The sequence below is a fragment of the Maniola jurtina genome, chromosome 24 (genome assembly GCF_905333055.1).
Source record: "Maniola jurtina chromosome 24, ilManJurt1.1, whole genome shotgun sequence".
Classification (NCBI taxonomy): domain Eukaryota; kingdom Metazoa; phylum Arthropoda; class Insecta; order Lepidoptera; family Nymphalidae; genus Maniola; species Maniola jurtina.
In genome coordinates, this window is record NC_060052.1 from 2,217,299 (window position 1) to 2,235,559 (window position 18,261).

Genomic DNA, 18,261 nt, shown 5'->3' on the forward strand with positions numbered 1-18,261 from the left:
TGGTATTTACAATATTATCGTACAAGATATAACACTAGTACTTATGCACTTTTTTTTTTTTAATTATATGGCAGCCATTTTAAAATTAGCTTGATTTTTTATTATATTTTGTTATAGTAGCAAAAGAAATGCAAATTCTGTGAAAATTTCAACTCTCCTATCACGGGTTATGAGATATTACTATATTTACGGACGGATAGCCATTTTAAAATTAGCTTGATTTTTTATTATATTTTGTTATAGTAGCAAAAGAAATGCAAATTCTGTGAAAATTTCAACTCTCCTATCACGGGTTATGAGATATTACTATATTTACGGACGGATAGCGGGGGCTTTGCAACAGGGTCCCGTTGGTACCCTTCAGGTAGGTACGGAACCCTAAAATTAATGTCTAATAAAAACCTATGAATAAGTAGCACGGAATGAAAGCACTTAGGTCGGACCCGAAAGGTCGACGGTTCAAATCCCACCCGTTGCACTATTGTCGTACCTACTCCTAGCACAAGCTTAACGCTTATTTGGATGGGAAAGAGGAATGATAGTCAAGATTAATATGGTATAACATAACTACATGATACATGAACATGATTATATTCTTTGAAGAAAACAAGTGTAAATTAAAAATTTATTACACCCCCGACAAGTGAAGGTAACAGTAACTAGAAAAGAGCTGATAACTTTCAAACGGCTGAACGGATTTTCTTGGATTATAGCTAATAACACTCTCGATCAAGCCACCTTTCAAATAAAAAATAACTACTTAAATTAAAATCGGTTCATTAGTTTAGGAGCTACGATGCCACAGACAGATACACACGTCAAACTTACATTATAATACCCCTCTTTTTGGGTCGGGGGTTAAAAAAAGTTCATGATTTCGATAAAAACGGTACAAATCACAGTAAAGTTTCAACTTAGGAAATCCAATGTTTTATTTTATTTAACTACTACGGTAAAATAGCATAATATGGCCTTGATTTTCGCAAGTAGAGCGGAGTGCTGGCGCCTTGGAGACCCTGAACTTAATCACGGCCTTTTAAATCTTTTTAATGCTTTAAAAAAACTCCAAGTATTATTAAATAATTTTATTTAAGTAGTTTTATTTATTATTATAACATATTATTATTTAAAAAAATAATTTTATTTACGACTTGGTAAAATTAATTAGTAAGAATTTTCTTTTAGATTTTTTCAAATAATGATTTCCATGAATAAAATTAAATGCTTTTTACTCTATTTCATATGTACAATTTCTGTACTGTATGTGAAACCGGTGAAAAAGTTCGACTTTTTCTAAAAATATGAAAATCAAAATTCCGGTTATGTTCACGATATCCCCAGTTTTACAAACGAACCTGTCTGTAATCTTTCGGAACTCCGGAGTTACACCGAAACCGGAACTCCGGAGCTCAAGCCTTTGTAGAGGTCCTTGCAGGAGAGGTGTGGAGATATAGATGAGTTTTCAATGTAATCTTAATTGTTACAGAGGGACGACCGTTCTTTGCTCGCGCAGTTCTTCTTCGCGGACGACGCGCTGAACATGATCGCGGCGGAGTTGGACTCGTTCGACGGCCGAAAAGACCCCGAGAGATGTTCCACGCTCGTCAACCAACTACGTCATGCGCAGGTTGGCTGTTATTCTTTCTTTTGTCTGGTGCGAGGCTTCGGCCGTGGCTAGTAATAACTTGTATCTGAATAAAAAAAAGAGGACGAGTGAACATGATGATAGCGGTGGGGTTGGATTCGTTCGAAGGCCGAAAAGACCCCGAGAGGTGTTCCACCGTCGTCAACCAACTACGTCACGCGCAGGTTAGCTGTTATTCTACTTAGGTACTACAGTTCTTGGCTTACGTCTTTCTTTTGTCTGGTGGAAGGCTTCTACCTTGGCTAGTTACCAACCGCGGTAAGCCGTGCCGCTAAGCGATTTACCGCTCAGGTACGATGCCTTGTACAAACCAAAAGAGTATGGGTTTAATAAAAACTGTCATACCCCTTCCAGGTTAGCCCGCTTCCATCTTAGACTGCGTCATCACTTACCACCAGGTGAGATTGCAGTCAAGTGCTAACTTGTATCTTAATAAAAAAAAAAGACGACGTGCTGAACATGATCGCGGCGGAGTTGGATTCGTTCGACGGCCGGAAATACCCCGAGAGGTGTTCCACGTTCGTCAACCAACTACGGCACGCGCAGGTTGGCTGTTATTCTACTTACTACACCACTGATTGGCCGACACTCGCTCACTATTGGTTCAAAAAATCAAGCCAATTCAGTAGATACCTACTTAGGTATGGGCAAAGTTGTTGCCTACGAGGTAGATAAAGTTAGCAAAATTACGTAGGTACTTAAGGCCGTCGTGACGTTATCTTATTGTTCGTATGAATGTCATCGGAAATTACCCGTGTCATTCAAGGAATTAAAGTATTGTAAAAGCAACAAAAATTGTAAATAGCCTTAGATATAATATTATTATATTATATGTTGATGGTATTTAAAAATCCCGTAGAAACGCTTTGATTTTCCGGGCTAAAAAGTAGCCTATGTGCTAATCCAGGATAATATCTACCTCCATTCCAAACAGCGAAATCCGTCTAGTAGTTTTTGCGTGAAGGAGTAACAAACATACACACACACACACACACTCACATACACCATACACACTAACTTTCGCCTTTATAATATTAGTGTGATCATCATCATGTTTAACCTATTGTCGGTTCACTACTGCACCGTCACAAGCACTGGTCTACTTTCAGAATGAGAAAGATACCTCAAATGTTAGGATAGGCCTGCCATAAATACTGAAAGGACGACCGGGACGTGCATCCATATGCACCCGTAGCTAGCAATTGGTTTCGGAGGCGTTTTATCCAGGTCTTAACCGAATCTATTCATGGGGATAGAACTTTTACTCGACTTGACGGGGTGAATACCTGGTTGGTTGGTGGAATTTTACCTTTGAATTTGACAGCAAGATACAATAGGAAATAGGAGCGCAAGCGCACTGAGCGCATTTTTTTTCGTTTAATACATATAAAAAGAGAAAGATAACCGAAACGAGCTCAGTCATAACACATTTTTATGCATAATAGTTTTTAATTTATTGTGCAAAATGTCGGAAAAATACCGGAGTACGGAACCCTCGGTGCGCGAGTCTGACTCGCACTTGCCCGGTTGTTATTTAAAATGACCTTTGTTAATGTGGAGTTTAATATATATTTTCTGTGTACCTACTTATTAACGTATGGAGTGTGTCTAAACTCTTTATGACTGACTTGTAATAAAAGATTGTAATCGCCTTTGTTGTAATTGACGACTTCCTTTATCATGATCCTGTAAATCATGATAAGCTTGTAATATTATTCGCGTACGTAGGTACGATCGCGATATGCAATTATGTATTACAATACCTAATGAGTTTAAAGAGAGGTCTCTCCGACACTCGTTCCATACAAAAGTAGTTCATCTCTCATTGCAATACTAACCAATCATACTCAATGGAATTTTGTAGAAACGTTCCGGGGACTAATATCTATGCCTGTGGTTTTGCAGATTTCCGTTAAAACATTCGGTTTCAAAGTTACGCGGTCTTAAAAATTCACTACAAATCTTTGAGCCCTTGTAATTTTAAAACTAAGTACACATTTTTAGAAAAACCTAAAATACCACAGGCACAGATATTAGTTTCGAGAATATGTCTGCATTTCATGGACTTTGGTTGCTTAATATTCAAATGAAATTGGGGCTACGATTGTATGGAGTAAGTGACGGAGAGAGCCCTGTTAATCAGTGACTCACTATCAATTCCAAACAATTCCAAAAGGCAGTGAGTCTTGTTAAACATTTGAATATGGCTAGTTATCTATACTTAATATTAAGTACGAAGAGGTAATGTTTGTAAGTTTGTAGCAAGTAACCTCGGGAGCTACTGAACCGATTTGAAAAATTCTTTCTCCAGTAGAAAGCTACATTATTGCTGAGTGACACATAGGCCATATATTTCTTTCCAAAAAATTAGAATAAGAAAAAAATTGAAAATTGTAATAGGTAAGCTACCCGTGCGCTCCGGGGCGGATCGCTAGGTAGGTTATACGAGTCAAATCATAATTTATGTCCGTGTGTCTTCTCAGCTGTACCTGTAAATCTAGTTAACCCCAGTGTTCCGTGTGGATTCTACGTATTTCTGCTAACACGATTAGTTAATCCACAATTCAATACACGGCCACATCGGCGGCTCGCGGCCATTAGTCAGGCTTCAACGCACACAGTTATATACAGGGTGTTTGGTAATTAGTATATAATGACGGCACGAACCCATGCTACTTTGATCTGATAAATACAATGCTGAAGTAAAATGACGAAATTAAATTATAAAAAATTCCATACAATTTTTTTTTTTTTTTTATAATGTCCAAGTTTTCATGGCCCTAACGTGCCCTAACTCACTGAGATCGTTGGCCTCGGCCTATCTAAAGATGGCCAAGGATCTCAGTGAGTTAGGGCACGTTAGGGTCATGAAAACTTTGACATTTTTTTTTTAAATTTTGTATGGAAATTTTTATAATTTTATTTCGTCATTATATACTTCAGCATTGTATTTATCAGATCAAAGTAGCATGGGTACGAGTCGTCTTTATATACTAACTAGCTCTTGCTCGGTGCGCGAGCTGCTAAAGCAGCTCGCGTGACGTGGTAAGGTTAACTTTATTATATAAAACCAAATTGATTTATTAAGATACATAATTCACCCCGAAAAAACCCATAAAATGACAGTCATTTCTATTTTTTGTAGAAAATGTAAGTCCGCCATCTTGGATTTGAAAATAAATGTCATTATCAAAATCAGCACCCTGGAAAACCCTGAAAACGACATCCATATTATTTTTTGTAGATTAGGATAATAATTTAGTAGGGTGCGTGGGTGCGCGGACCACTAAAGTGGTCCGCGAGCATGCAGAGTTTGTTTCACCGAGTAGACCTTCGGACCCTGATCATCTTTTGCCAAGAAACCACTCTTCCATCTTTTATAGCCTCCGAGATAGACACCGACGAAATTTGTACGGCGGCCATCTTGTTTTTCCAAAATTTTCCACTTTTTCTATTAATCGTTTACTACATTCTTCAAAGATTGCGAGTTTGAGCGAAATCGGTTGGAAAACAAAAGAGTTGCAAAAATCATATAGGCCGCCATCTTGTTTTTCTGAAATGTCATAATTTTCCCAGACTCATATCGCGCATCCGAACATATCTCTCATACATCAATGTATCGTTTTCCGTCTCTTTCTAGGAGAATGAGACATTCAATATTCGCCATACATTTTCTATGGGGAAAAAAAATCCGCCATTTTGAATTTTTTTTCTATTCATCGAGTAGACCTTCGGACCCTGATCATCTCTTGCCAAGAAACCACACTTCCATCTTTTATACCCTCCGAGCTGGGCACCGGCGAAATTTGTATGGCGGCCATCTTTTCTTCGCCATTTTGAATTTTTTTTCAGCTTTTTGGCAATTGGATGACGTCATGAATGACATTTGCTCGAGCACCCCCCACCTATCTTCAATACCTTAAGCGGGCCCTTCACCCGTCTCCGATATCCTCAATCATCAGCTCTCTCCATAATTTTCGCTTACTAAGTTTTTGTTTTCTATCTGACACCATCAGTGAAAAAAAAAATTTTCATACAAAATTTTACAGGAGTTTTCTAGTTGAAAATCTCGAAAATCTCCCCAAAAGTGGCAACACCGGTTGCATATCTCCATACTGCCAGCCCAGATACACAATCTATTCATACATATTGACTTTCCAAAATGTTGCCAACTGCCTCAAAAACGTGATCAAAATTTCGAAAAATTAAAAAAAATACAAAATGGCTGCCAACTCGTTTTGCAGAAATAAATTACATCGTTGTACAACTTTTCCAATAACTACAGGATATACCGCTCCCGATGACGTTTCAATCTCTCCTCTCGCTTGCACCTACGCGAAACGATCGGCCCTAAAAAGAGACCACGTCGAAAATCACTTTTTCTTTGATAAATTCCAGTGTTGCCAGTCTCCGGCGACAAAAATACCCAAATGTCATTTGTACAATCAAAACACGTAATCGCTCATACTCGGATTTTGCAAAAAGTCCGTATTTCGATTTTTTACAATTTCCCGAAAATCTTGAAATTTCCCTAAAAATGGGGTAATTTTTTTCCTCCAATCTATACCTCAAGCCTATACGTACAATCGCTTCATAGAAACCGAATCGCTCCGATGTTGCCAACTTTGAGATATTTAACTTTTAAAATTGCGTTTTTTCGTACCTCGAACAAAACGGCCGCCATGACAGCCGCCATCTTGAATTTTTAAAAATCACTGCCGTTCTGTCAAAATTCAGGATCATTGCAAGCAAAACAAGAAAAAATTTATTATTATCGATTTCCCGTTTCGGATCTGTGGCGCCGTGGTTCGGGGTCGAAAAATCAAAATTTTTAAAACGCTACGGCTCGGCCGCCATCTTGTTTTTCCAATTTTTTCCACATTTTCTGTTAATCATTTACTACTTTCTTCAAAGTTTGCAAAATTCAACGAAATCGGTTGGAAAACAACGGAGCTGCAAAAATCACATCGGCCGCCATCTTGTTTTTCTGAAATGTCATAATTTTTCCCCAGAGGGTTCCCGAAACCGAACACAACTCCCCCACATCACTATATCATTTTACGTCTCCTTCTAGGAGAACAATTATGTCAATGAGTGAGTCAGTCAGTGAGTGGTAATCGAGCTATATATAGTATAACTAGCTTTTGCTCGGTGCGCGAGCTGCTAAAGCAGCTCGCGTGACGTGGTAAGGTAAACTTTATTATATAAAACCAAATTGATTTATTAAGATACATAATTCACCCCGAAAAACCCCATAAAATGACAGGCATTTCTATTTTTTGTAGAAAATGTAAGTCCGCCATCTTGGATTTGAAAATTAATGTCATTATCAAAATCAGCACCCTGGAAAACCCTGAAAACGACATCCATATTATTTTTTGTAGATTAGGATAATAATTTAGTAGGGTGCGTGGGTGCGCGGACCACTAAAGTGGTCCGCGAGCATGCAGAGTTTGTTCCACTGAGTAGACCTTCGGACCCTAATCATCTTTTGCCAAGAAACCACTCTTCCATCTTTTATATTCTCCGAGATAGACACCGACGAAATTTGTACGGCGGCCATCTTGTTTTTCCAAAATTTTCCACTTTTTGTATTAATCGTTTACTACATTCTTCAAAGATTGCGAGTTTGAACGAAATCGGTTGGAAAACAAAAGAGTTGCAAAAATCATATAGGCCGCCATCTTGTTTTTCTGAAATGTCATAATTTTTCCCTACTCATATCGCGAACCAAAACATATCTCCCGAATATCATTGTATCGTTTTCTCTCTCTTTCTACGAGAATGAGACATTTAATATTCGCCATACAAAATGTATGGGAAAATAAATTCCGCCATTTTGAATTTTTTTTCTATTCATCGAGTAGACCTTTGAATCCTGATCCTCTTTTTCCAAGAAACCGCACCTCCATCTTTTATACCCTCCGAGCTGGACGCCGGCGAAATTTGTATGGCGGCCATCTTTTCTTCGCCATTTTGAATTTTTTTTCAGCTTTTTGGCAATTGGATGATGTCATGAATGACATTTGGTCGAGCACCCCACACCTATCTTCAATACCTTGAGCGGACCCTTCACCCGTCTCCGACATCCTCGATCATCAGCTATTTCCAAATTTTTCCTCGATTTTTTTTAAATTTTCTATACGAAACCATCAGTGGAAAAAAAATTTTCATACAAAATTTTACAGGAGGAGTTTTTGGGGAAAATTTCGAAAAACTCCCCAAATGTGGCAACACCATTTACATATTTCGATACTGCTGGTTGAGTCACACAATCGATTGATACATGTCGACTTTCCAAAATGTTGCCAACTGCTTCAAAAACGTGGTCAAAATTTCGAAAAATTAAAAAAAATACAAAATGGCCGCCAACTCGTTTCACAGAAAGATTTTACACTGTTTCATAATTTTCCTATTAACTACAGGATATACCGCTCCCGATAACGTTTCAATCTCTCATCTCGCTCGCACCCACGCGAAAGGGGATACCGTGAAAAAGACCGTGTCGAAAATCACTTTTTCTTTGATAAATTCCAGTGTTGCCAGTCTCCGGCGACAAAAATACCGAAATGTCATTTGTATGATCAAAACACATAATCGCTCATACTCGGATTTTGCGAAAAGTCCGTATTTCGATTTTTTTCAATTTCCCGAAAATCTTGAAATTTCCCCAAAAAATGGGGTAATTTTTTTCCTCCAATCTATACCTCGAGCCTATACGTACAATCGCTTCATAGAAGCCGAATCGCTCCGATGTTGTCAACCTTGGGATATTTAACTTTAAAAATTGCGTTTTTTCGTACCTCTAACATAATGGCCGCCACGACAGCCGCCATCTTGAATTTTTAAAAACTACCCCCATTCCGTCAAAATTAAGGATAATCGTGGGCGAAACCAGAAAAAAATTATAAGTTTCAATTTCCCGTTTCGGATCTGTGGCGCCGCGGTTCGGGGTCGAAAAATGAAAATTTTGAAAACGCTCCGGCTCGGCCGCCATCTTGTTTTTCCAATTTTTTCCCCATTTTCTGTTAACCGTTTACTACTTTCTTCAAAGTTTGCAAAACTCAACGAAATCGGTTGGAATACAAAAGAGCTGCAAAAATCACTTCAGCCGCCATCTTGTTTTTCCGAAATGTCATAATTTTTCCCCAGTCGAATCCCCCACCCAAACACATTTCCCCTACATCATTATATCATTTTCCGTCTCTTTCTAGGAGAACAATTATGTCAATGAGTCAGTGAGTGAGTGAGTGGTAATCGAGCTATATATAGTATAACTAGTGTTTTGCTCGGTGCGCGAGCTGCTAAAGCAGCTCGCGTGACGTGGTTATGTTAACTTTATTATATTTAACCAAATTTATTTATCAAAGATACACAATTCACCACAAAAATCCACAAAACGACACCCATATAAATTTTTTTCTTAAAAAGTGCATGTCCGCCATCTTGGATTTCAAAATAATTGGCGTTATCGAAATCAGCACGCCGGAAAACTCTGAAAACGACATCCATATCATTTTTTGTAAAAACGGGATAGTTGAGGTTAATAAAGTAGGGGTGCGTGGGTGCAGAATTTGTTCCTCCGAGTAGACCTTCGGATCCCGATCATCTTTTGCCGAGAAACCAGTCTTCCATCTTTTATACCCTCCGAGATAGACACCGACGAAGTTTGTGTGGCGGCCATCTTGTTTTTCCAAATTTTTCCACTATTTCCATTAATCGTTTATTACTTTCTTCCAAGATTGCGAGTTTCAACGAAATCGGTCGAAAAACAATAGAGTTGCAAAAATCATATAGGCCGCCATCTTGTTTTTCTGAAATGTCATAATTTTTCCCTACTCGCCTCCACCACCCGAACACATCTCCCCTACATTATCGTATCGTTTTCCGTCTCTTTCTAGGAGAATGAGACATTCAATATTCGCCATACAAAATGTATGGGAAAATAAATTCCGCCATTTTGAATTTTTTTTCTATTCATCGAGTAGACCTTTGGATCCTGATCCTCTTTTGCCATGAAACCGCACCTCCATCTTTTATACCCTCCGAGCTGGACGCCGGCGAAATTTGTATGGCGGCCATCTTTTTTTCGCCATTTTGAATTTTTTTTCAGCTTTTTGGCAATTGGATGACGTCATGAATGACATTTGGTCGAGCACCCCCTACCTATCTTCAATACCTTGAGCGGACCCTTCACCCGTCTCCGACATCCTCGATCATCAGCTATTTCCAAATTTTTCCTCGATTTTTTTTTTGTTTTCTATACGAAACCATCAGTGAAAAAAAAAAAATTCATACAAAATTTTACAGGAGGAGTTTTTGGGGAGAATCTCGAAAATCTCCCCAAATGTGGCAACACTGTTTACATATTTCGATACTGCTGGTTGAGTCACACAATCGATTGATACATGTCGACTTTCCAAAATGTTGCCAACTGCCTTAAAAACGTGATCAAAATTTCGGAAAATTTGAAGAAAATACAAAATGGCCACCAACTTTTTTTGCAGAAGCAAATTCGATAATGTTACAACTTTCCCATTAACTACAGGATATACCGCTCCCGATGACGTTTCAATCTTTCATCTCGCTCGCACCCACGCGAAATGATCGTCCCTGAAAAAAGACAATGTCGAAAATCACTTTTGCTTCGATAAATTCCAGTTTTGCCAGTCCTCGGCGACGAAAATACCTAAATGTCATTTGCACGAGCAAAACACGTAATCGCTCATACTCGAATTTTGCTAAAAGTGCGTATTTCGATTTTTTATAATTTCCCGAAAATCTTGAAATTTCCCCAAAAAATGGGGTAATTTTTTTCCTTCAATCTATACCTCGAAACTATACGTACAATCGCTTCATAGAAGCCGAATCGCTCCGATGTTGCCAACTTTGAGATATTTAACTTTTAAAATTGCGTTTTTTCGTACCTCTAACATAATGGCCGCCACGACAGCCGCCATCTTGAATTTTTAAAAACCACTCCCATTCCGTCAAAATTCAGGATAATCGTAGACGAAACCAGAAAAAAAGTATTATTATCGATTTCCCGTTTCGGATCTGCGGCGCCGCGGTTCGGGGTCGAAAAATGAAAAATTTGAAAACGCTACGACTCGGCCGCCATCTTGTTTTTCCAATTTTTTCTACGTTTCCCATTAATCGTTTACTATTTTCTTCAAAGATTGCAAAATTCAACGAAATCGGTTGGAAAACAACGGAGCTGCAAAAATCACGTCGGCCGCCATCTTGTTTTTCTGAAATGTCATAATTTTTCCCCAGAGGGTTCCCGAAACCGAACACAACTCCCCCACATCATTATATCCTTTTCCGTCTCCTTCTAGGAGAACAATTATGTCAATGAGTCAGTCAGTCAGTGGTAATCGAGCTATATATAGTATAATAACTAGCTTTTGCTCGGTGCGCGAGCTGCTAAAGCAGCTCGCGTGACGTGGTTAGGTTTTACTATATTGTATTAAACCGATTTTTTTTATTAAGATACACAGATTACCCCGAAAACCCCATAAAACGACACCTATATCAATTTAATTCTTTAAAAGTGCATGTCCGCCATCTTGGATTTTAAAATGTCGTTATCAAAATTAGCACGCTGGAAAACTCTGAAAACGACATCCATATCATTTTTTTGTAAAAAAGGGGTAGTTGAGGTTAATAAAGTAGGGTGCGTGGGTGCGCGGACCACTAAAGTGGTCCGCGAGCATGCAAAGTTTGTTCCACCGAGTAGACCTTCGGACCCTGATCATCTTTTGCCAAGAAACCACTCTTCCATCTTTTATAGCCTCCGAGATAGACATCAACGAAATTTATACGGCGGCCATCTTGTTTTTCCAAAATTTTCCACTTTTTCTATTAATCGTTTACTACATTCTTCAAAGATTGCGAGTTTCAACGAAATCGGTTGGAAAACAAAAGAGTTACAAAAATCATATAGGCGGCCATCTTGTTTTTTTGAAATGTCATAATTTTTCCCGATTCCCATCCCACACCCGAACATATCTTCTAAACATCATCGTATCGTTTCTTGTCTCTTTCTAGGAGAATGAGGCATTCAATATTCGCCATACAAAATGTATGGAAAATTAAATTCCGCCATTTTGAATTTTTTTTATATTCATCGAGTAAACCTTTGGATCCTGATCCTCTTTTGCCAAGAAACCGTACCTCCATCTTTTATACCCTCCGAGCTGGACGCCAGCGAAATTTGTATGGCGGCCATCTTTTTTTCGCCATTTTGAATTTTTTTTCAGCTTTTTGGCAATTGGATGACGTCATGAATGACATTTGCTCGAGCACCCCCCACCTATCTTCAATACCTTAAGCGGACCCTTCACCCGTCTCCGAAATCCTCAATCATCAGCTGTCTCCATAATTTTGGCTTACTAAGTTTTTGTTTTCTATACGATACCATCAGTGAAAAAAAAAATTTTCATACAAAATTTTACAGGAGTTTCTTAGTTGAAAATCTCGAAAATCTCCCCAAAAGTGGCAACACCGGTTGCATATCTCCATACTGTCAGCCGAGATACACAATCGATTCATACATATTGACTTTCCAAAATGTTGCCAACTGCCTCAAAAACGTGATCAAAATTTTGAAAAATTAAAAAAAATACAAAATGGCCGCCAACTCGTTTTGCAGAAATAAATTACATCGTTGTACAACTTTTCCAATAACTACAGGATATACCGCTCCCGATGACGTTTCAATCTCTCATCTCGCTCGCACCCACGCGAAACGATCGCCCCTGAAAAAAGACCACGTCGAAAATCACTTTTTCTTTGATAAATTCCAGTGTTGCCAGTCTCCGGCGGCAAAAATACCCAAATGTCATTTGTACAATCAAAACACTTAATCGCTCATACTCGGATTTTGCGAAAAGTCCGTATTTCGTTTTTTTACAATTTCCCGAAAATCTCGAAATTTCCCTAAAAATGGGGTAATTTTTTCCCACCAATCTATACCTCGAGTCTAAACGTACAATCGCTTGATAGAAGCCGAATCGCTCCGATGTTGTCAACTTTGAGATATTTAAATTTTAAAATGGCGTTTTTTCGTACCTCTAACATAACGGCCGCCACGACAGCCGCCATCTTGAATTTTTAAAAACCACTTCCATTCCGTCAAAATTCAGGATAATCGTAGACGAAACCAGAAAAAAATTATTAGTTTCAATTTCCCGTTTCGGATCTGTGGCGCCGCGGTTCGGGGTCGAAAATTCAAAATTTTCAAAACGCTACGGTTCGGCCGCCATCTTGTTTTTCCAATTTTTTTCACATTTTCTATTAACCGTTTACTACTTTCTTTAAAGATTGTAAAATTCGACGAAATCGGTTGGAAAACAACGGAGCTGCAAAAATCACCTCGGCCGCCATCTTGTTTTTCTGAAATGTCATAATTTTTCCCCAGAGGGTTCCCGAAACCAAACACAACTCCCCTACATCATTATATCATTTTCCGTCTCCTTCTAGGAGAACAATTATGTCAATGAGTGAGTGAGTCAGTCAGTGGTAATCGAGCTATATATAGTATAACTATATATAGTATAATAATTACCAAACACCCTGTATAGATTACGAAGTTATTGCGTTCTGTTATGTACAGTACATCGTTGCGCTGTATTCGAAGCAATAGTCGACACTTACAGTCCCAGGGTTCTTTTTTTTATATTTATATAGTGCTTGGCTGCAATCAGCCCTGCTGGCAAGTGATCATGCGTAGCTTAAGATGGAGCGCGCTTGCTTAGAGGATGCCTATTCACTGTTAACTTAAAAGATACTACTGAAAGATAGCTCTTAAGGCCTATCACTGGTAAAAAACCGGCCAAGTAAGAGTCGGGCTCGCGCACCGAGGGTTCCGTACTCGGGTATTTTTTTGACATTTTACACGATAAAATATTATGCATAAAAATAAATAGAAATCTGTTTTATAATGTAAAGCCCATTTGACACCCCACTTAGTGTAGTTATCTTACTTTGAAAATTTAAACACATTTTAATTTTTTCCACAAATTCACGGTGTTCGGATTTATTCCTTTACTTTTGCTATAAGACCTACCTGCCAAATTTCATGATTCTAGGTCAACGGGAAGTACCCTATAGGTTTTCTTGACAGACACGACGGACGGACAGACGGACAGACAGACAGACAGACAGACAGACAGACAGACAACGAAGTGATCCCTAAAAACCCTAAAAAACCAACATCCACTAATGCGGCCTTTGGGAGTAATTACACTTCGAAAAATTGGATTAGGGTTGTCAAATTATCTGACCTTCACTCATTTTATTTATTTTTGAACTATATTTTTCCTATACATATAAATAAAACTTTTTTGCCTGACCTGGGCCTCAAACCCGGTACCTCGTGATATAGCTAGAGAAGCTATCCACAAAACCAACGAGGTCATTGGTTGGTCCCCAGTCAATTCGAAAAAACGCTAAGAGAAAAAAATCTTTTGATCAAAATTGGAAAAAAATCTGTTTGTCTACATCAGGCCACAATATTACACGTATGACATAATATTTATATATAGAAGGCATCTTTGCATAATAATAACATGTACATAATATTTATGTGGTGATAAAAGACTACGTGAAGATTGCAACATAGTTGTCAAGTAATGTAATGAGTTACGTGTGGACAATGCACTCTGTGATATAAATTATGGACCCAATACATTAACTGATTTATTGAATGCCCCATTTTACGAGGTCCCATAATATTATTAGATAGTTCTTCTAGCCCTAGATACTTCTGAAGGTTGTAGCTCACTTACACGACACCGCCGTCCCCACACTTGGTCTCACAATTGGAAGCTCATTTAGAACTGGCAATGGTTTTCTTGGCAAAATTCAAAGGAGTACAAAAATGTTGTCAAGCTGAAAACAAGAAATCATAGCCAGTCCAAATGAGCTTCGAATTGCGGTGTTAATATTAAGACATTGATTATTTAAACACATTTTAACAGGATCCCTATGAAAGCGATGACAGCTTAAAGGTGGTCGAAGAAGATACACCTTATAAAACTGTATGGTTCCATTTACCGAGCCTAGTAAAGAACTGGCCATAATTTTTGATATCAGCACTTTTAATGGCCGAAACTTTTTGATAGGAACTGACCCTTATTTTTCACATGAAACGTTTTTGTTTGGGATTTTGACGTGACAACGTCTTATAATTCGATAGAGCCGGCTGCACGCACGAAAAAACATGACTCGTGCGGCGTTACCTCGCTCTGAGGCGTTCCATGTAAGGCTTGAAGTGCAAGCGAGAGCGCGGAACGAGCGACAAAGAAGCACAATCGGCTTTTGTTGTCACGTTCAACTATCGTCAGTAAACCGACTTTACAGACAACCAATTTTTTTTATTTACTTCAAGTTTTTGAAAGGCACAGGTTTAGTTATACACTTAACTCTTTGTTTCCAGGACAGAGTGCTCAACATCACGAGTCAGATAATGGACCAAGTTCTAGGGGACGAGAGGGTGGCGAGAGGGTTCCGCGTCAAGTTTCCCGAAGACGTTCTTCAGGACAACTTGGCTGGGCAGCTGTGGTTCGGTGCAGAAGTGAGTGCTTAGAATAGTGCTATACGAGTCTTAACAGCTCAATAGTTAAAGGAAAGGTTTGAAATACGAAAGGTCGGCCGTTCAAACCCAATCCGTTGCACCTACCGCCGTATTCAGGAGTCAGATAATGGACCAAGTTCGTCGCGTCAAGTTTCCCGAAGACGTTCTTCAGGACAACTTGGCTGGGCAGCTGTGGTTCGGTGCAGAGGTGAGTGCTTAGAATAGTGCTATACGAGTCTCAACAGCTCAATAGTTAAAGGAAAGGTTTGAAATACGAAAAGTCGGCCGGTCAAACCCAATCCGTTGCACCTACCGCCGTATTCAGGAGTCAGATAATGGACCAAGTTCGTCGCGTCAAGTTTCCCGAAGACGTTCTTCAGGACAACTTGGCTGGGCAGCTGTGGTTCGGTGCAGAGGTGAGTGCTTAGAATAGTGCTATACGAGTCTCAACAGCTCAATAGTTAAAGGAAAGGTTTGAAATACGAAAGGTCAGCCGTTCAAACCCAATCCATTGAGCCTACCGCCGTATTCAGGAGTCAGATAATGGACCAAGTTCGTCGCGTCAAGTTTCCCAAAGGTGTTCTTCAGGACAACTTGGCTGGGCAGCTGTGGTTCGGTGCAGAGGTGAGTGCTTAGAATAGTGCTATACGAGTCTCAACAGCTCAATAGTTAAAGGAAAGGTTTGAAATACGAAAGGTCGGCCGTTCAAACCCAATCCGTTGCACCTACCGCCGTATTCAGGAGTCAGATAATGGATCAAGTTCGTCGCGTCAAGTTTCCCAAAGGTGTTCTTCAGGACAACTTGGCTGGACAGCTGTGGTTCGGTGCAGAGGTGAGTGCTTAGAATAGTGCTATACGAGTCTCAACAGCTCAATAGTTAAAGGAAAGGTTTGAAATACGAAAGGTCAGCCGTTCAAACCCAATCCATTGAGCCTACCGCCGTATTCAGGAGTCAGATAATGGACCAAGTTCGTCGCGTCAAGTTTCCCAAAGGTGTTCTTCAGGACAACTTGGCTGGGCAGCTGTGGTTCGGTGCAGAGGTGAGTGCTTAGAATAGTGCTATACGAGTCTCAACAGCTCAATAGTTAAAGGAAAGGTTTGAAATACGAAAGGTCGGCCGTTCAAACCCAATCCGTTGCACCTACCGCCGTATTCAGGAGTCAGATAATGGACCAAGTTCGTCGCGTCAAGTTTCCCGAAGACGTTCTTCAGGACAACTTGGCTGGGCAGCTGTGGTTCGGTGCAGAGGTGAGTGCTTAGAATAGTGCTATACGAGTCTCAACAGCTCAATAGTTAAAGGAAAGGTTTGAAATACGAAAAGTCGGCCGGTCAAACCCAATCCGTTGCACCTACCGCCGTATTCAGGAGTCAGATAATGGACCAAGTTCGTCGCGTCAAGTTTCCCGAAGACGTTCTTCAGGACAACTTGGCTGGGCAGCTGTGGTTCGGTGCAGAGGTGAGTGCTTAGAATAGTGCTATACGAGTCTCAACAGCTCAATAGTTAAAGGAAAGGTTTGAAATACGAAAGGTCAGCCGTTCAAACCCAATCCATTGAGCCTACCGCCGTATTCAGGAGTCAGATAATGGACCAAGTTCGTCGCGTCAAGTTTCCCAAAGGTGTTCTTCAGGACAACTTGGCTGGGCAGCTGTGGTTCGGTGCAGAGGTGAGTGCTTAGAATAGTGCTATACGAGTCTCAACAGCTCAATAGTTAAAGGAAAGGTTTGAAATACGAAAGGTCGGCCGTTCAAACCCAATCCGTTGCACCTACCGCCGTATTCAGGAGTCAGATAATGGATCAAGTTCGTCGCGTCAAGTTTCCCAAAGGTGTTCTTCAGGACAACTTGGCTGGACAGCTGTGGTTCGGTGCAGAGGTGAGTGCTTAGAATAGTGCTATACGAGTCTCAACAGCTCAATAGTTAAAGGAAAGGTTTGAAATACGAAAGGTCGGCCGTTCAAACCCAATCCGTTGCACCTACCGCCGTATTCAGGAGTCAGATAATGGATCAAGTTCGTCGCGTCAAGTTTCCCAAAGGTGTTCTTCAGGACAACTTGGCTGGACAGCTGTGGTTTGGTGCAGAGGTGAGTGCTTAGAATAGTGCTATACGAGTCTCAACAGCTCAATAGTTAAAGGAAAGGTTTGAAATACGAAAGGTCAGCCGTTCAAACCCAATCCATTGAGCCTACCGCCGTATTCAGGAGTCAGATAATGGACCAAGTTCGTCGCGTCAAGTTTCCCAAAGGTGTTCTTCAGGACAACTTGGCTGGGCAGCTGTGGTTCGGTGCAGAGGTGAGTGCTTAGAATAGTGCTATACGAGTCTCAACAGCTCAATAGTTAAAGGAAAGGTTTGAAATACGAAAGGTCGGCCGTTCAAACCCAATCCGTTGCACCTACCGCCGTATTCAGGAGTCAGATAATGGACCAAGTTCGTCGCGTCAAGTTTCCCAAAGGCGTTCTTCAGGACAACTTGGCTGGGCAGCTGTGGTTCGGTGCAGAGGTGAGTGCTTAGAATAGTGCTATACGAGTCTCAACAGCTCAATAGTTAAAGGAAAGGTTTGAAATACGAAAAGTCGGCCGGTCAAACCCAATCCGTTGCACCTACCGCCGTATTCAGGAGTCAGATAATGGACCAAGTTCGTCGCGTCAAGTTTCCCGAAGACGTTCTTCAGGACAACTTGGCTGGGCAGCTGTGGTTCGGTGCAGAGGTGAGTGCTTAGAATAGTGCTATACGAGTCTCAACAGCTCAATAGTTAAAGGAAAGGTTTGAAATACGAAAGGTCAGCCGTTCAAACCCAATCCATTGAGCCTACCGCCGTATTCAGGAGTCAGATAATGGACCAAGTTCGTCGCGTCAAGTTTCCCAAAGGTGTTCTTCAGGACAACTTGGCTGGGCAGCTGTGGTTCGGTGCAGAGGTGAGTGCTTAGAATAGTGCTATACGAGTCTCAACAGCTCAATAGTTAAAGGAAAGGTTTGAAATACGAAAGGTCGGCCGTTCAAACCCAATCCGTTGCACCTACCGCCGTATTCAGGAGTCAGA

General features: G+C 40.2%; 1 protein-coding gene across 5 annotated transcripts in view; it reads left to right on the forward strand.

The window, feature by feature from the left end:
* LOC123877600 (lateral signaling target protein 2 homolog) overlaps positions 1–18,261 on the forward strand; it is a 51,729-nt gene that overhangs the window by 19,749 nt on the left and 13,719 nt on the right. For 2 of the 5 annotated variants that reach the window (XM_045924402.1, XM_045924403.1), the window contains exons 2-3: positions 1,487–1,627; positions 15,087–15,224. In XM_045924402.1, the coding sequence (XP_045780358.1) occupies positions 1,487–1,627; positions 15,087–15,224 (279 nt within the window). Of the gene's footprint in view, positions 1–1,486; positions 1,628–1,761; positions 1,810–2,095; positions 2,192–15,086; positions 15,225–17,843; positions 17,929–18,261 lie in introns of those variants that run through there. The other 3 variants (XM_045924405.1, XM_045924404.1, XM_045924406.1) reach the window with 3 other exon arrangements.